The 12,880-nt window shown below is 50.2% G+C and overlaps 2 protein-coding genes across 23 annotated transcripts in view; one reads left to right on the top strand and one right to left on the bottom strand.

Moving 5' to 3' along the window:
- Nucleotides 1-5,798, top strand: part of UBAP2 (ubiquitin associated protein 2) — a 116,200-nt gene extending 110,402 nt beyond the window's left edge. For all 22 annotated transcript variants that reach the window (XM_048222929.2, XM_048222927.2, XM_048222931.2 and 19 more), the window contains 9 exons: nucleotides 407-498; nucleotides 766-813; nucleotides 3,160-3,238; nucleotides 3,477-3,682; nucleotides 3,950-4,049; nucleotides 4,135-4,242; nucleotides 4,391-4,458; nucleotides 4,543-4,734; nucleotides 4,825-5,798. In XM_048222929.2, the coding sequence (XP_048078886.1) occupies nucleotides 407-498; nucleotides 766-813; nucleotides 3,160-3,238; nucleotides 3,477-3,682; nucleotides 3,950-4,049; nucleotides 4,135-4,242; nucleotides 4,391-4,458; nucleotides 4,543-4,734; nucleotides 4,825-4,920 (989 nt within the window). In that variant the 3' untranslated portion in view covers nucleotides 4,921-5,798. The remainder of the gene's footprint in view (nucleotides 1-406; nucleotides 499-765; nucleotides 814-3,159; nucleotides 3,239-3,476; nucleotides 3,683-3,949; nucleotides 4,050-4,134; nucleotides 4,243-4,390; nucleotides 4,459-4,542; nucleotides 4,735-4,824) is intronic.
- Nucleotides 5,799-7,351: 1,553 nt separating this feature from the next.
- Nucleotides 7,352-12,880, bottom strand: part of UBE2R2 (ubiquitin conjugating enzyme E2 R2) — a 102,022-nt gene continuing 96,493 nt past the window's right edge. The window contains exon 5 of the mRNA XM_026506366.4: nucleotides 7,352-10,763. Within this exon, the coding sequence (XP_026362151.1) occupies nucleotides 10,544-10,763 (220 nt within the window). The 3' untranslated portion in view covers nucleotides 7,352-10,543. The remainder of the gene's footprint in view (nucleotides 10,764-12,880) is intronic.

Below are 12,880 nucleotides of genomic sequence, written 5' to 3'. Positions count from 1 at the left end.
GACCAAGCAGAGTGTGGTTTGGTAGAAACTGCTGAAAGCTGCCGTTGACCCAGCCTGTCCCCCTCTGCTGGCACCACCCACCCTTCATTCTGTTCTAAGGAGGGCAGAGTTCCTTATATTCAGGTTTGCTCAGTGCAGTGTGATGGGATTGGGTGAGGGGTGGTGTTTCTGTCTGGGCATGGAACCCTCTGATGTGGAAAGAGGCTGAATATGGTGTCACGTGCTTTGTCTCCCCCACTTCCTGGCACAGCCTTCTGTGTTTCTCAGTTGCTGCTCTTCACTCTTGGGGGTGGCCCCATATGGGGCAGCACTGTGACCGTGAGCTCGGCCCCCCCTCCCCCACAGTAGCTGAGGCATCTCACTCTTTGTGGTGGCATCTTCATTCATTTGATTTTTGCTTTTATAGGCAAAGCACCCCCTAACCTGCCCCAGGGAGTACCTCCCCTGCTGCACAACCAGTACCTCGTGGGCCCTGGAGGACTGCTTCCCGCCTATCCGGTGAGTGTATGGTCGTATAGGTCCTGGCTGCCCTGCTCCTGTGGCCTTAGGGGGTCACACCTGGCAGGACCTGGTGAGGTGGGCCTTGGGCTGCTGCTCCTTCCCTGGAATTTCTCCCTCATCTGGACTCCATCAAGGTGTCTTCCCACAGCAGGTGATGTGAGTCCCCATGTCCTATCTCCCCAGCCTTGTTCAGGCCCCCACATGGGCCTGGGCTTCCCAGGGGATGGTACATGGTCCCTAACACCCTTTATGGTCCTCTTGCAGATCTATGGCTATGATGAGCTCCAGATGCTACAGTCACGTCTGCCAATGGTGAGTGGGCTGTGAGGGGGGCTGGGGGGATTTGTCCCTCTTCCCTAGGCCTTCATTGCCGCCCTGCTGAGAAAGCTGCTGGCATTCGGGGGTTGTGCATCAGGTCACTGTAGCTGGGCAGGAGTGTCCTGTGCTTACCACTTGGGAACTTGGAGACCACTGGGACCTGAGGTCCCAGGAGGCAGTGCCCCCTACTACATGTGGGTCCTTCTCTTCATTTACCACCCGCCCCCGCCATTTTGAAAAAGAAAAACCATATGACACAAGATGTGGGGATGCTTGACTGCCTCTAGAGTTTTTTTTTTTAAGAAGTCATCTTCTTTGAAGTGCCATTGTGTCTTTGGCCTCTGAAGTGGCCATCAGTGATGCTTGTGATGGCAGCATGGCTTCTCTGTCCCCAGCTGAGTGACCCGCTGGAGCTGACACTCTTTAAGGGCCCTTTTGAATCTGACCTGCCATAACTGTTTGCAAGCATGCTGGCCCCAGGGTGTCCCTGGTTCTGCAGCCTCACTCTGAGTGAGGCCAGGGTTGCTCCTGCTTTCATCCAACCTTTGCTCCCAGGCTGAGGTGCCTGGCCTCGGTGAACAGGCCTGTAGTGGGGAGGGTGCTGAAGGAGGTGTGCTCCCTTGCCTGACAGGCCTGCGGGCTGCTGCCCCGCCACGCCTTCTTTGGTCTGGCCTTTCCCAGACTCCTGATAATTTTCAGGAGCCTAGGGCATCTGTCACATTGTTGGAAAGTAGAGAGCTGTTTGAACACCCTTGCTCGATGTGATCTTTCCTATTCCCTGAGGGAGAGGTTTCCCCCCCAGTGAGGTGTCCTTCCTCAGGCTCTTTCCCATTGGCTGCCCCTTGCTCTGCTTGCCCACAGAGAGCTCACGGAGCTGCAGGTTTCCCTTCCACCTCCCAGGCCTGCTGGCTGAAGCTCTTGTCTCTCAGGAGAATGCTTCTCTACCTGCGAAGTATTTCCAGAGGCAGAGGTGGGTGGCTAGGCAGCTCTTCCCCTGGGTGCAAACTGCTGCTGCCCGTGTCCCCGAAGGACCTAGAGGGAATGTTGAAGATATGATGGCAGATTTCTAGGGTGGTCAACAGAACTTAGGGTCTCTGAGGAATGGCCTGAGCCTTCGGACTTTGCAGAGGAACCTGGAAGTGGCCCTGGCCCTCTGACTCTCATGAGGAAAGCTTGCACCCACCTTATCTAAGAGCCCCAGGCATCAGATGGAGTGTCAGAGGGGGTCCTGGTGGGGGCCCCCAGGAGGGACTCAGTGGGATCCCCACCCTGGGAGTCATCCTGCTTCGTAGTCTTTGTATCAGTTTTGTGCCTTAGAAGAAATCACCTCTGAGCCCACCTTTTGAGACACATGGTGCTCTTTTTCCCATTGTTCATTTATTAGCATCTGGTACTTTTGTACCTAGTTCCCGCCTTTGGTTTTTCTTGTTTTTCTGTGGAAGGGCTCCCCCTTCTGGTCTTGCTCTAGGCCTGTCCCCGGTTGTGTTCTTACTACCTCTATGACTTCCTGGTCCTGCCTCCTCCTGGGGTTCGGGGCTGAGGAAGCTAATGGATTTCTTGGAGGTTAAGTGGACATGAGGCTGAAGGAGGGTAGAGGTGCCATTCCTAGCCAGGCTGGCTCCTGTCTGGCTGTGACCAGGCATCGCTGCCCACGAAGAAAGCAGGAAGGCTTCCCGGGAGGCCCAGAAGCCAGGGGGCCATATGTCTAGTACTGGCAAAGCCCTGGGTGGTGAGTACGGGCCAGCTCAGGCCTCCCCTTCCCTACAGAGCTCCCACTGTTTTGTGTTCTTGGTGTCCACATTGTCGTGGCTCCTCAGTATTGCCATGACAGTGTGGGTGTTGAGGGGCCAATTCGGGACCTTTCCTGGGCTCCTCTTGGACCTGTGCCTCCCTGGCATTGCTGCTCTGACGTCTGTTAAACCCTCAGGCACCCCCTCTCCTGCTGGTTCTTTTTCAGGGTACTGTAATCCAGTCAGCTTTCCTAGCTGCTCCTTAGAATCTGTCACATAGGGAAAGCCAGTAGAGTTGGTTTGGCCGGTGGCATTTACCAGCATCCATCTGGGCCATAAATTACCCATGAGATTGGGCTGCCAGTGGCTCTGCCTGGCGAAGACTGATGGACTTGTCAGTGCGTCGGCACACTGTGTGGCCGCCACGTTGCACAACTCCGATGGGCACCATTTACTTTGAATTCGAGTGCCACCCTCTGGAGGTATGCATGTGTCCCTACAGTTCAGCCTGCCAGGGGAGTGTGGCATCACCTGGGCTACCTGCGGGGCCTGCTCTCCTGGGACTGGGGTCAGGTCCTTCTGCTGATTGAGCCTCCCTGGTCTCTCCTAGGATTACTATGGAATTCCCTTTGCCACGCCCACAGCCCTTGCGAGCCGAGATGGGAGCCTAGCTAATAACCCGTATTCAGGTTAGTCTGTTCAGGGGGCGAGGAGTGGGGTGGGGGAGTGGGGCGTGGGACTGGTCTGCATGTCATCCCAGGAATCTGGAAACAGAAGTGGAAGGGCTGAGACAGGCCTGCTAGCTTCCTGTTGAGCCAGCAGCCAGACCTGTTCCTGTTTGCAGGAGCCAGTCTGGCTTTTTTTCTGGTTGGATAAGGAGGGTGTGGGGGCAGTGATTCGAGTCAGCGTTCCTCCCTCTTCTCCTAGGTGATGTCACAAAGTTTGGCCGAGGTGACTCCGCATCCCCTGCGCCCCCCACCACACTGGCTCAGCCGCAGCAGAGCCAGTCCCAGGCCCACCACACAGCCCAGCAGCCCTTTCTGAATCCCGCGCTGCCCCCCGGCTACAGCTACACCGGCCTCCCCTACTACACAGGCGTGCCTAGTGCCTTCCAGTATGGGCCCACGATGTTTGTGAGTGTTGTGGGGGGTGTTACTCTAGTTCTGGGGACCAGAAGCAGGGAGGGAGGGAAATGACCCTACACAGTCTCACCTGGCCTTGAAGAATGTTTGAGGCAGGGGCCGAAGCTACTTTCCTGTGTGTTTTTATAGCTAGCTTGTGTCACGCTACTGAACACAGGTCCTTTGTGGTTATGCTGCCTGGGGCTAAGGCGGGGGATACTTGACCTGCTCCCCTCTGCCCTCTTCTTCCACTAATGCCTCTCCTGCTTGCCCCACCAGGTCCCTCCGGCCTCAGCCAAGCAGCATGGTGTGAACCTCAGCACCCCCACCGCCCCTTTCCAGCAGGCCAGTGGTTATGGCCAGCATAGCTACAGCGCAGGTGAGGGGTGCTCCCAGCTCAGAGCAATGCGGACGGGACAGGCTTGCCTAGCTCACACGTGCCTCTTGTACCCCCGCCATGCTAGGTTATGATGACCTGACCCAGGGGACAGCAGCGGGAGACTACACCAAGGGTGGCTATGGTGGATCATCGCAGGCACAAAACAAGTCTGCAGGTTCTGGGCCTGGCAAAGGTAGCGTCTACCCCTCCTTTCCAGGATTGAGGCCCAGAGTAGTGGTCTTCTACTTTTTCTCAGGCAAGGCTACCCCAGAGTGCCCCTGGAGGTGGGGGAGGCTGGAGCTGGGCCCAGTGGCCGTGGGAACAACTGCTTTCCCTCCTAGGAGTGTCCGTGTCTTCAAGTACTACCGGCCTACCTGACATGACCGGTTCCGTCTACAATAAGACTCAGGTGAGGAAGGATTCGGGTGGATGGGTCGGCCAGTGGGAGGTACTGCCCACGCTGGCCCCTTACTATGGTCTCTTTCCCCTGCAGACTTTTGACAAGCAGGGATTTCATGCAGGGACTCCCCCACCATTCAGCCTGCCCTCGGCCTTGGGTTCCACCGGGCCCCTGGCCGCCGGAGCGGCCCCCGGTTACGCGCCCCCACCGTTCTTGCACATCCTCCCCGCCCACCAGCAGCCTCACTCACAGCTGCTACACCACCACCTGCCACAGGATGCCCAGGTGAGCCCAGTGGTGGAGGCAGCCACCCTGCCCTGGACTGGGGGTCCTGCTCCAGCCCTTACAGCCTTCTCTTCTCCTCCTCCTCCTCAGAGTGGCTCGGGTCAGCGCAGCCAGCCCAGCTCCCTGCAGCCCAAGTCGCAAGCCTCCAAGCCCGCCTACGGCAACTCTCCCTACTGGACAAACTGAACCTTTGAAGAGAGGGATGGGCTCTGGTGGGGCTTACCCTGGGCAGGAGAGAACACACGGAGCCCATTTCTGGGAGCCCAGCGCCCTTTCCTAGAATTCCTGAGACGTGTAACTGTGTCAGCCGAGCCTCTGTGGGGAGCCTGCCTCCCAGACTCGCTATTGTATGTAATGTATTTATGTATGTATTTGTAAATGTGATAGAAGTCTTGGGGGTGTGGGGGTACAGCTGCTACTCTTCGCCAGGTCTGCAGTCCCGACTCGAGCCCCTTCTCGCTGTAGCAAATAAGCCCTTTTCCCACTTCTGCCTTCAGGCCTTCGGTGTAGCCTCCCAGCCCGTGGGCAGCTGGGAGCAGTGTCTGGAAGGGCTGCTTTAAGGCGGTTTGGGGACTGGGGTCAGGTACCAATGAAGAATCACGACTTATCTCGCTCCCTTGTAAGCCATTATTTGAGTTGCCTTCCCTGTGTAATTACTTTAGCCCCCTCCTTTTGAGAAACTGGTCCTTTTGTCATTTGTCCTGTTCCTCTCCTACCAAATCTTGATCTGGGAATAGCAGAGATATCCTTCCTGCCCAACATGAAAGTGGCACCTGTTTGTCTTCATACAGACCAGAGGCTTCTGCTCCTGGTCTTGTCCCCAAGAGACTTGCCTTTCTCTGGCTGACCATTTTTTAAAACCGTCTGAAGTTGTGCTCAGAGGTGTTCAGTCAGTCTGCTCCCTTTAGAAAAAAAAAAAAAAATCAAAGATATGCCTTCACCTCAGTGAGAGCACGTCTCCAAGCAAAGGCTCCTCTATGCCAGTTGTCCTGAACCAGGCGGGCGACTGTTTCAGGGGTTTTCTCTTTTGCCCAATCTCCACCTAATAAAGTTCTGAGAGCATGCACGGTCTCTGTGTGGTGTGACTAAAGGGTAGCTCAGGGCAGAGGCTGTCTTCTGTTCCGGGCACCCTGGACCTCACGGTAGAGCTGAAGGAGAACTCCCGTGATTAGTCTTCTGACAACAGGTTGTGAGGGCTTAACTGGGCATTCCTCCTTCTGCCCCGGTCCGCATCCAGGGAGCGGGAAGGGGAACGAGGAGGCTGACAGGGCACGGGCAGGGGTTAGCAAAGTTCACTTTGCCGAGGCAATCTCTTACAGGGCCCGGTCAACAGGAATACCAGGGCAGGGTCATTTCTTTTCCGAACATCAGCCGACAAAATCTGAAAGGTAAGAACGAGGATATGTTTCTCGTGGCCTGAGAGAGAGGAAATTTGAACACCTCCCCATCTCTGTCCTTTGTTCTTCATCAACCAAACAGAATCTTGTTAGTCAAGGGATGGGGTAGAAGAGAAGACTAGCAAGTCATGGTGGTATGAAGTGGGTAAGTGGGTCCTGGGCTAAATAGGTGCTCCGGAAAGTCCCAAGCAACCATTCGCCTGGGCCAGGATTCTCGCGCTACTTCCTCTGCTCCCAGGCCACCAATCAGGGAGGACTCAGGGCCGTCCCCCAGCCGCGCATGGCAGGAGTGGATCGCCCTGGGAGTCTGCAGCACGGCTGTGCTCCGACCTCCAGGTGTTGCCCGAGGCATTAGAGCCTCTCACTCCTAAGTAACCCCTTCACACTGGGCTAAATAAGCGACCGGAGTGGGACATCAAATACTGGCCAAGTCGGTGTGCCCGAACGGGCCTGGGGTCAGGCTTCACTTCACCTTTTCTGCTTTTGGTCTCTAAAATCAGTGGTCATTTTATCAGATGGGGCACGTGCTGCTGGTGACCCACAGCTTGAGATCCCAGCCAGAAAAAAGGTAAGTGTTCACAAGTGAAACTAAATAGGGACTTTTTATATCTCTTGCCTGATCCCTGCTTATTAAGCAACAGGAAGTTCAAAAGACAAATGACGATGAAAACAATATGCTTACCTAGGGAGGGCAGTGGAGCACCCTCATCCCTTCAGCGACCTGCTTGTACCGGCAGATTGTGCCCTACTTAAGAATTAAGCTTAACAAATGGCTGTGTCTTTAATAACCTTTCGTAAAAGCTAGTAAGGACGGGGAATGTATATTCCGTGAAGAGGTGAGTTGAGCAAAATATCCTAAAAGGCAGGTCAGTGAGATTTGGTTTTGTTTTTTTTTTTTTTTTTAAGATTTTGTTTATTTATTTGAGAGAGAGAGAGACAGGCAGCGAGAGAGCAGGAGCGTGGAGGAGGGAGAGAAGCACGCTTCCTGCTGAGCAGGAAGCCTGACCCCGATGTGGGGCTCAATCCCAGCACGCTGAGCCGAAGGCAGACGCTTAGCCGAAGGCAGACGCTTAGCCAACTGAGCCACCCAGGCGCCCCTGGTTTTGGTTTTTGTTTATTTTTTTCAGCTGAGTCATGGGCATAATCTGTGAGGGAACAGTGGAAGTACTGAGACCACCTTTTCATTTTCTTTAACACAAAGAAAGAAGAGGGTCATCCCATGGGGAAGTAGCAATACAGGTATATTTTATTTCACATTTTATTAGTAGACAGATGGGCAGAAAAAGACAAAATAAACCACTAAAGGGGAAGTTCAACACAAAAATGCATCAGATAATCTTTTCTCATAAGTTAAACTGAAGAAAAACATCTACAATTTCAGCTAAGAAAACTATTAAAGTCAGGTGTGTCCTGCTGGTTTCAGAATAGTTGAAAATTGCATCTGAATCTTTTTGTAAATGTAAACCATTTTTATCAGAATGGGAGGGGTGGGGAGTTAACTTTCAGTGGAGAACTACACACTTTCCCCTACAATCTCTTACTGTATATGTCCCAAACATAAGGAAACCAGCAAATAAAGAAGCAAGTAATTTCCAGGGAAGAGGAAAAAGGGGACCACAAAAAAGTCTGGCTAATAGAAAAGAACTCTGGAATGATATGAAATAGAGCGGGAAGACTTTGAGAAGCAACAACGGAATCATGATATTACTTTCTCCACCCAGCCTCAAAACACACAGACCTGAAGAGCATCCAGTGAGGCCTCCACTAGAATCAAAAGGAATCTAAAAAACTCAGGATTCTGAATTCATGTGAACACCAAATAACAGCACAACTGTACTTACAAAGATTCTGGCCCGAGCCTGAGACCTCTACTCCCAAAAAGAAAAAAAATTACATGCTCAAGTTTTCTTTTGCCACAGGATGTGTTCTCAGGACAGAGCTCTGGAACCAGCATCTGGGTTTTACAGGTCAGTCTGAGTTATCAGAATGTCTACCTGCTAGCCAATCAACACATGCCAGTCTTTTCTGGAACTGATTGTACTCTTATCAGAGGCAAACCCAGCCCTCAATAGTAACACCCCAAAGGGCTGAGAGGTATGACCTCTACCTGGCTCTCTGGCTCCCTGAGTCAACGTGCAACAGAGGCCAACAGGGCCTAATGGGACAGGGCGGAGCAGCACAGCACCTTCCGCAATGCCAAGGTGCTCGGCCTGCCCTGGCAGAGAAATGCTTTCGCGGCATGGGGAAGAAAGAAAAGCCTTAATCTTAGGGCTCCAAGAAAGAAGACCAACCTACTGGCTGTAAACGTGTGTGGGGGTGATAGGGGGAATCAGCATTAGGAGAGACTTTGGGCTTCAGAAGATATGCAGGTTATCTGGAAGCATTACTTAAGAAGCGTGGGGTGTAAAAAGCTAGTTCCAACATCCTTCTATGAGAATTTGCGGCCAGTGTTTTGTCACAAAGAGCTGCTCTGTTCTCGGAATCTGACTGGAATCACTAGATTCAGGGGTGCAAGTAGTCCTAGCCCCATGGGGATTGGACAGAGCTTCTGGGACCAGGTTCAACACTGTCCCATATGAACCTTTGCATTTAACTTTCCCACTTAATACCAAATCAAACTTTAGGAGGCCAGAGAGGTCTGGGCATTAGCAAATGTTTGGAGTTTGAAGAGCGAATGAAAACCCTGAGATCAGAAAGGAAGGAGGAGCTAAGGAAGTAAGCATCACCTACTCTGTTCTAGGATCCATCCTACCCCCGTCCCTCATCAACCCTTTGGTTCTTTCTGAGCTGTGATCTGAAGAAAGGAAGTTGACACCGGTACACACGGATCTGGAGGAGGATTGTAACCAGTCTCTGCTCAGATTTTCCTTCCGAAGTCTGTACTACTATTACATTATAATGATTTTCCCCACTGAAAGAACACTGCCCTCCTATGAACTGGCCCACTCCCAAAAGAAAGAAAAATCACCGCCAAGTTCTGAAGTCCCTGGTTGGTGAAGGCTGATGGATCTCAATATTGATTGAAGTAACACGTGATTGAGACCGGGGAAGTCAAAGCTGCAGCCACTGCACAGTTGGAAGATCTAGCCGTTGCCCAGACACTGCCTGCAGCCAATTCCCTCGGCCCTGCCAAAAGAGTCAAAGCAGCCCAGGGCAAGCTCCATGCACAACTTGTGCTTGCCCTCCACAGCCAGAGTACTTGAAAGGAGAGAAAAGTCCAGGTCACATCCACGAGGAAAGCGGGAACTGGTCACTCATGTCTCCTATCCACAGCTATCACTATCGGCATAAGCAGCTCAATGAAAACCAAAATCTTAACACATGCACCTAGGAGTAATACTGAGTAATTAAAACTGGCTACTTACACTCTCACCATGAGGATTTTTAAAAAAAATCTTTGAGGGAAAGGCCATGTTCACATAAAACAGATGTTTTTCTCACCCAACAGTGGTCACCAGTAGTTTTGACTTTTTTCCCCCAGCAGCATCAACCAAAATTGGCATAGTGATTTTAAACTCCTTGTTCCCATCACTAAGACTCCACACACACACACACTAATCTCCACTCTCTCCCCGCTCCCTCGGAGTGGGGAGGGTATCAACTCTGTCTTTTAAAATAAATAGCAATCAAGTGCTCAGTTCTATGTAAAGTATGAATATTTATTTCAGGCTTTAGATCCCAATCGATTTCAAAAAACAAAATCTGATCTCTCTCCTCAGAGTAGCTGAGGCCCCCCTGTGTTAGGATGATTTCCTGGAGGCTGAAGGGGCTCTGTGCCCTTAGGAACACATTTCATCAGGCTTAGCACAAAGTCCCTGACGCCCATTGTATCCCAGCCTTAAGAAGGGAAAGGAAACAAAATTCACCACCATGGGGCTGATCGAATGCACACACACTAAATGAGCAGCTAAACCTTGGCAATTTTTTTTTTTAAGTTTGTTTTGTGGGGTTTTTATATTTTTTTTTCCATTTTCTTTTGCTACTCAGCATATGCAGCACTTGTGAACTTCCAATGGGTTCCCAGCTTTAAACACATCAAACGTCTTGATGAAAGACTATTCTTCAAGAATCTAAAAACTGACCAAACGTGTTTTGCTGTGAACACTCTGTAGAGACGAAGTGAGGCGAGAGTTTGGGTTTAAAGAAGAAGAAGAAGAAAAAAAAAATCAATACAGTGATGGAAGGGTAAAGAATGCAAGAATTCAGACATTCTGTGGAGGATTACTTTCTCTCCATTAAGAGGTCCATAAAAAGGAGCAAACTGAGATCCATAAGGGGAGTCAGCAGGAGCCGTGTTTGTTTTTCCCACCCCCGGTGATAGGTTTTTGCTGAGGGGCCACTGCTAGGTCCCCACTTGCTCCCCTCCCTTTGGCCTGAGACGGCAGGGCAGTACGGGGCACTGAAGGAGCACGTCACGACTCCTCGTTCCCAGAATCATCATCATCATAGCAGTCGGCATCTTCCTCCTCCTCATCTTCATCATCGATGTCGTCGTCGTACAAGTCGTCATAAAGCAAATCTGAGCTGTTGTCGTTGGAAGGCACTTTAGTTTTGATGCAGTATTCCGCCAGGGTCGTGGGGACCTTCACTCCATCCTTTTCTGCTTCGGCTTTAGTGGCTGAAACCTGTTTCCTGAAGAGAGATGGTTAATGTAAGTCTCTGCTTTGAAGATGGGTTTACAACCGGCCTTTCTTAATAACCAAGATCCCTTATTTAAAAAAAAAAAGATTCCTTATGACTCCGGTTTCTGAATTTCAGTGCCTGCCTAAAAGAATCTGACAGATACTACACCAAAGGTTCTCAATCCATCAGGTACTGTTGGGAAGAACACTTAACAATGACCCTTGATGGGTATTTAAAAGCAGTGGCTCTTGGATGCTGGTTAGCCAGAAATGACCTCAGCCATTGTATTTCCCCTGCCTCGTCTCACACCAAACTCAGTGCAGTCCCAACAACTCTTCTTAATTCAATAATCCTGCCATTTACACTTAGAGTAGGTTCCAAATAGCCTGTGCAGGGTTCCAATGTCGCATGACACACCTGCCTCCCACTTCATTCTTGTCACCCAAAATATATAGGCCATCCTGGTCCTTTTTCTTTTTTAGTACGTTGAACAACACTTATTCTTCCGTGTGGATCGGTTTTTCTTCTCCTGATTTTACACATGGTTGGCTGCTTATGTCACTCAGATCTGAACTTAGAAGTAGCTTGTTCTGACAACCCAAGTTAAAGCAGCCACCTAGTCACTCCTGCACATTATGCTACTTAACCACTATCTAATCATTTTTCTTTTTATGATCTTGCCCATTTGTTAACTTTTCTTCCCCGTCCCCTTCGCCCCCCGATGTGAACTTCACTGGAGAACTTGTCTTTCTTCTAGTTCCCTAATGCCTAGAATACAGCCTGGCACATACAGCTGTGCAAAAAAATGACTGACTGGATGGGTGGAAGGGTGAAGTTTCCTTCAACAAGTATGAAAACGGACCATAAAACAACAAACTGCCCCCCTCATCTTCTTTTGCTGCCTCTAATAACATGGTTCTCCACAGGTCTTGCTGTCTGCCTTACTCGGCCCAGCCTGACATCCTGGTGTTGCTGATGCATCCTGGCTTGAATCTCTCCCCTCTCTGTCTCTCCCTGGGCCATCTTAGTCATTCCCATGGTTTTTACCACCATTCCCTTTCACGCTGACAGCTCTCAAAAACCATCAGGCTCCAGCCCCTACCTTCTGAGGCCTACACCGTTCAATAAGCCTTTGGGATGTCTCCACCCTGTTTCAATAGGAACCCTAACTCAGCAGCAAGTCTGCAGTTGTCATTTTCAACCTCTATGGCCAGCTTCTCCCATTTTTCTTCTAAGAGTATTACTTCCTAAAATCATAAACCTCACTCCAAAGCCCCAACTATTTTCAAATCTGTTTTCTTACTGCCACTGCCTCTGTTTATTCATCTTGGCTTCTCCTCCCTATCTCAGCCTCCTTTGGTCAACTAGGATTCTTTCAGAACTCATACCATTTTCCCTTCCCTTCCTAAAATCTTCAAGTGATACCCCACCACTCCTAAGATTAAGGACAAAAGCCTTTTATCGTGGCTTCAAATGTCTTTTAAGATCTGATGGCTCTCTGATTTTCCCATTTCTTCTGAAATGAGAATTTACATTCGAGCAACGTAAAGCTGCTTACAGTTCTCTCATCATGCCATGCTGTTAGCTACCTGTGTTTTAGCAAGCTTGTTTCCTCCCTGAAGGGGCTTTCTCCTTTCCCTTACTACTTGAAAAAGTCATGGTTATGAGGTATTACCTCTCCTAGGAACTCCACAGCATTACATATTCCTTCCACTGTATCTTGTTTATGCTCATAAAGTATGTATTTGCACTCATCTTATTATATGGTCATTTGTTTACAAATTCTTGCTAAGTAAAGTGTGAACTCCTCAAGGAGAAAAGACTGCCTTCATGACCTAACAGTACCTGACATGAAGCTGGTGCATAATAAATGTGGAAAGAATTAAAGAATGAGATAAACCCATAAATTAAGAAACAGAATACGAATTCTTCACTTACTAAATCCTATCTTTCCTTGAACATCAGGCTCAGGCTTTAACCCTGACTATTTTATGAAGCACGCCCATCTTTCAATCTTCAACCTACTCCAACTCCTCCCAATGTCTAGGTCCTTACTATTTATACTAATTATCTTCAGTCTTTGGTATACATCAGTCAGCTAGGTGGCTGGTAAAAACGAAATACAG

This window comes from Ursus arctos, unplaced genomic scaffold (genome assembly GCF_023065955.2).
Source record: "Ursus arctos isolate Adak ecotype North America unplaced genomic scaffold, UrsArc2.0 scaffold_18, whole genome shotgun sequence".
Lineage (NCBI taxonomy): Eukaryota > Metazoa > Chordata > Mammalia > Carnivora > Ursidae > Ursus > Ursus arctos.
Note: the sequence above shows the minus strand (reverse complement) of the source record. Positions and strands in the feature narration are given on the sequence as shown.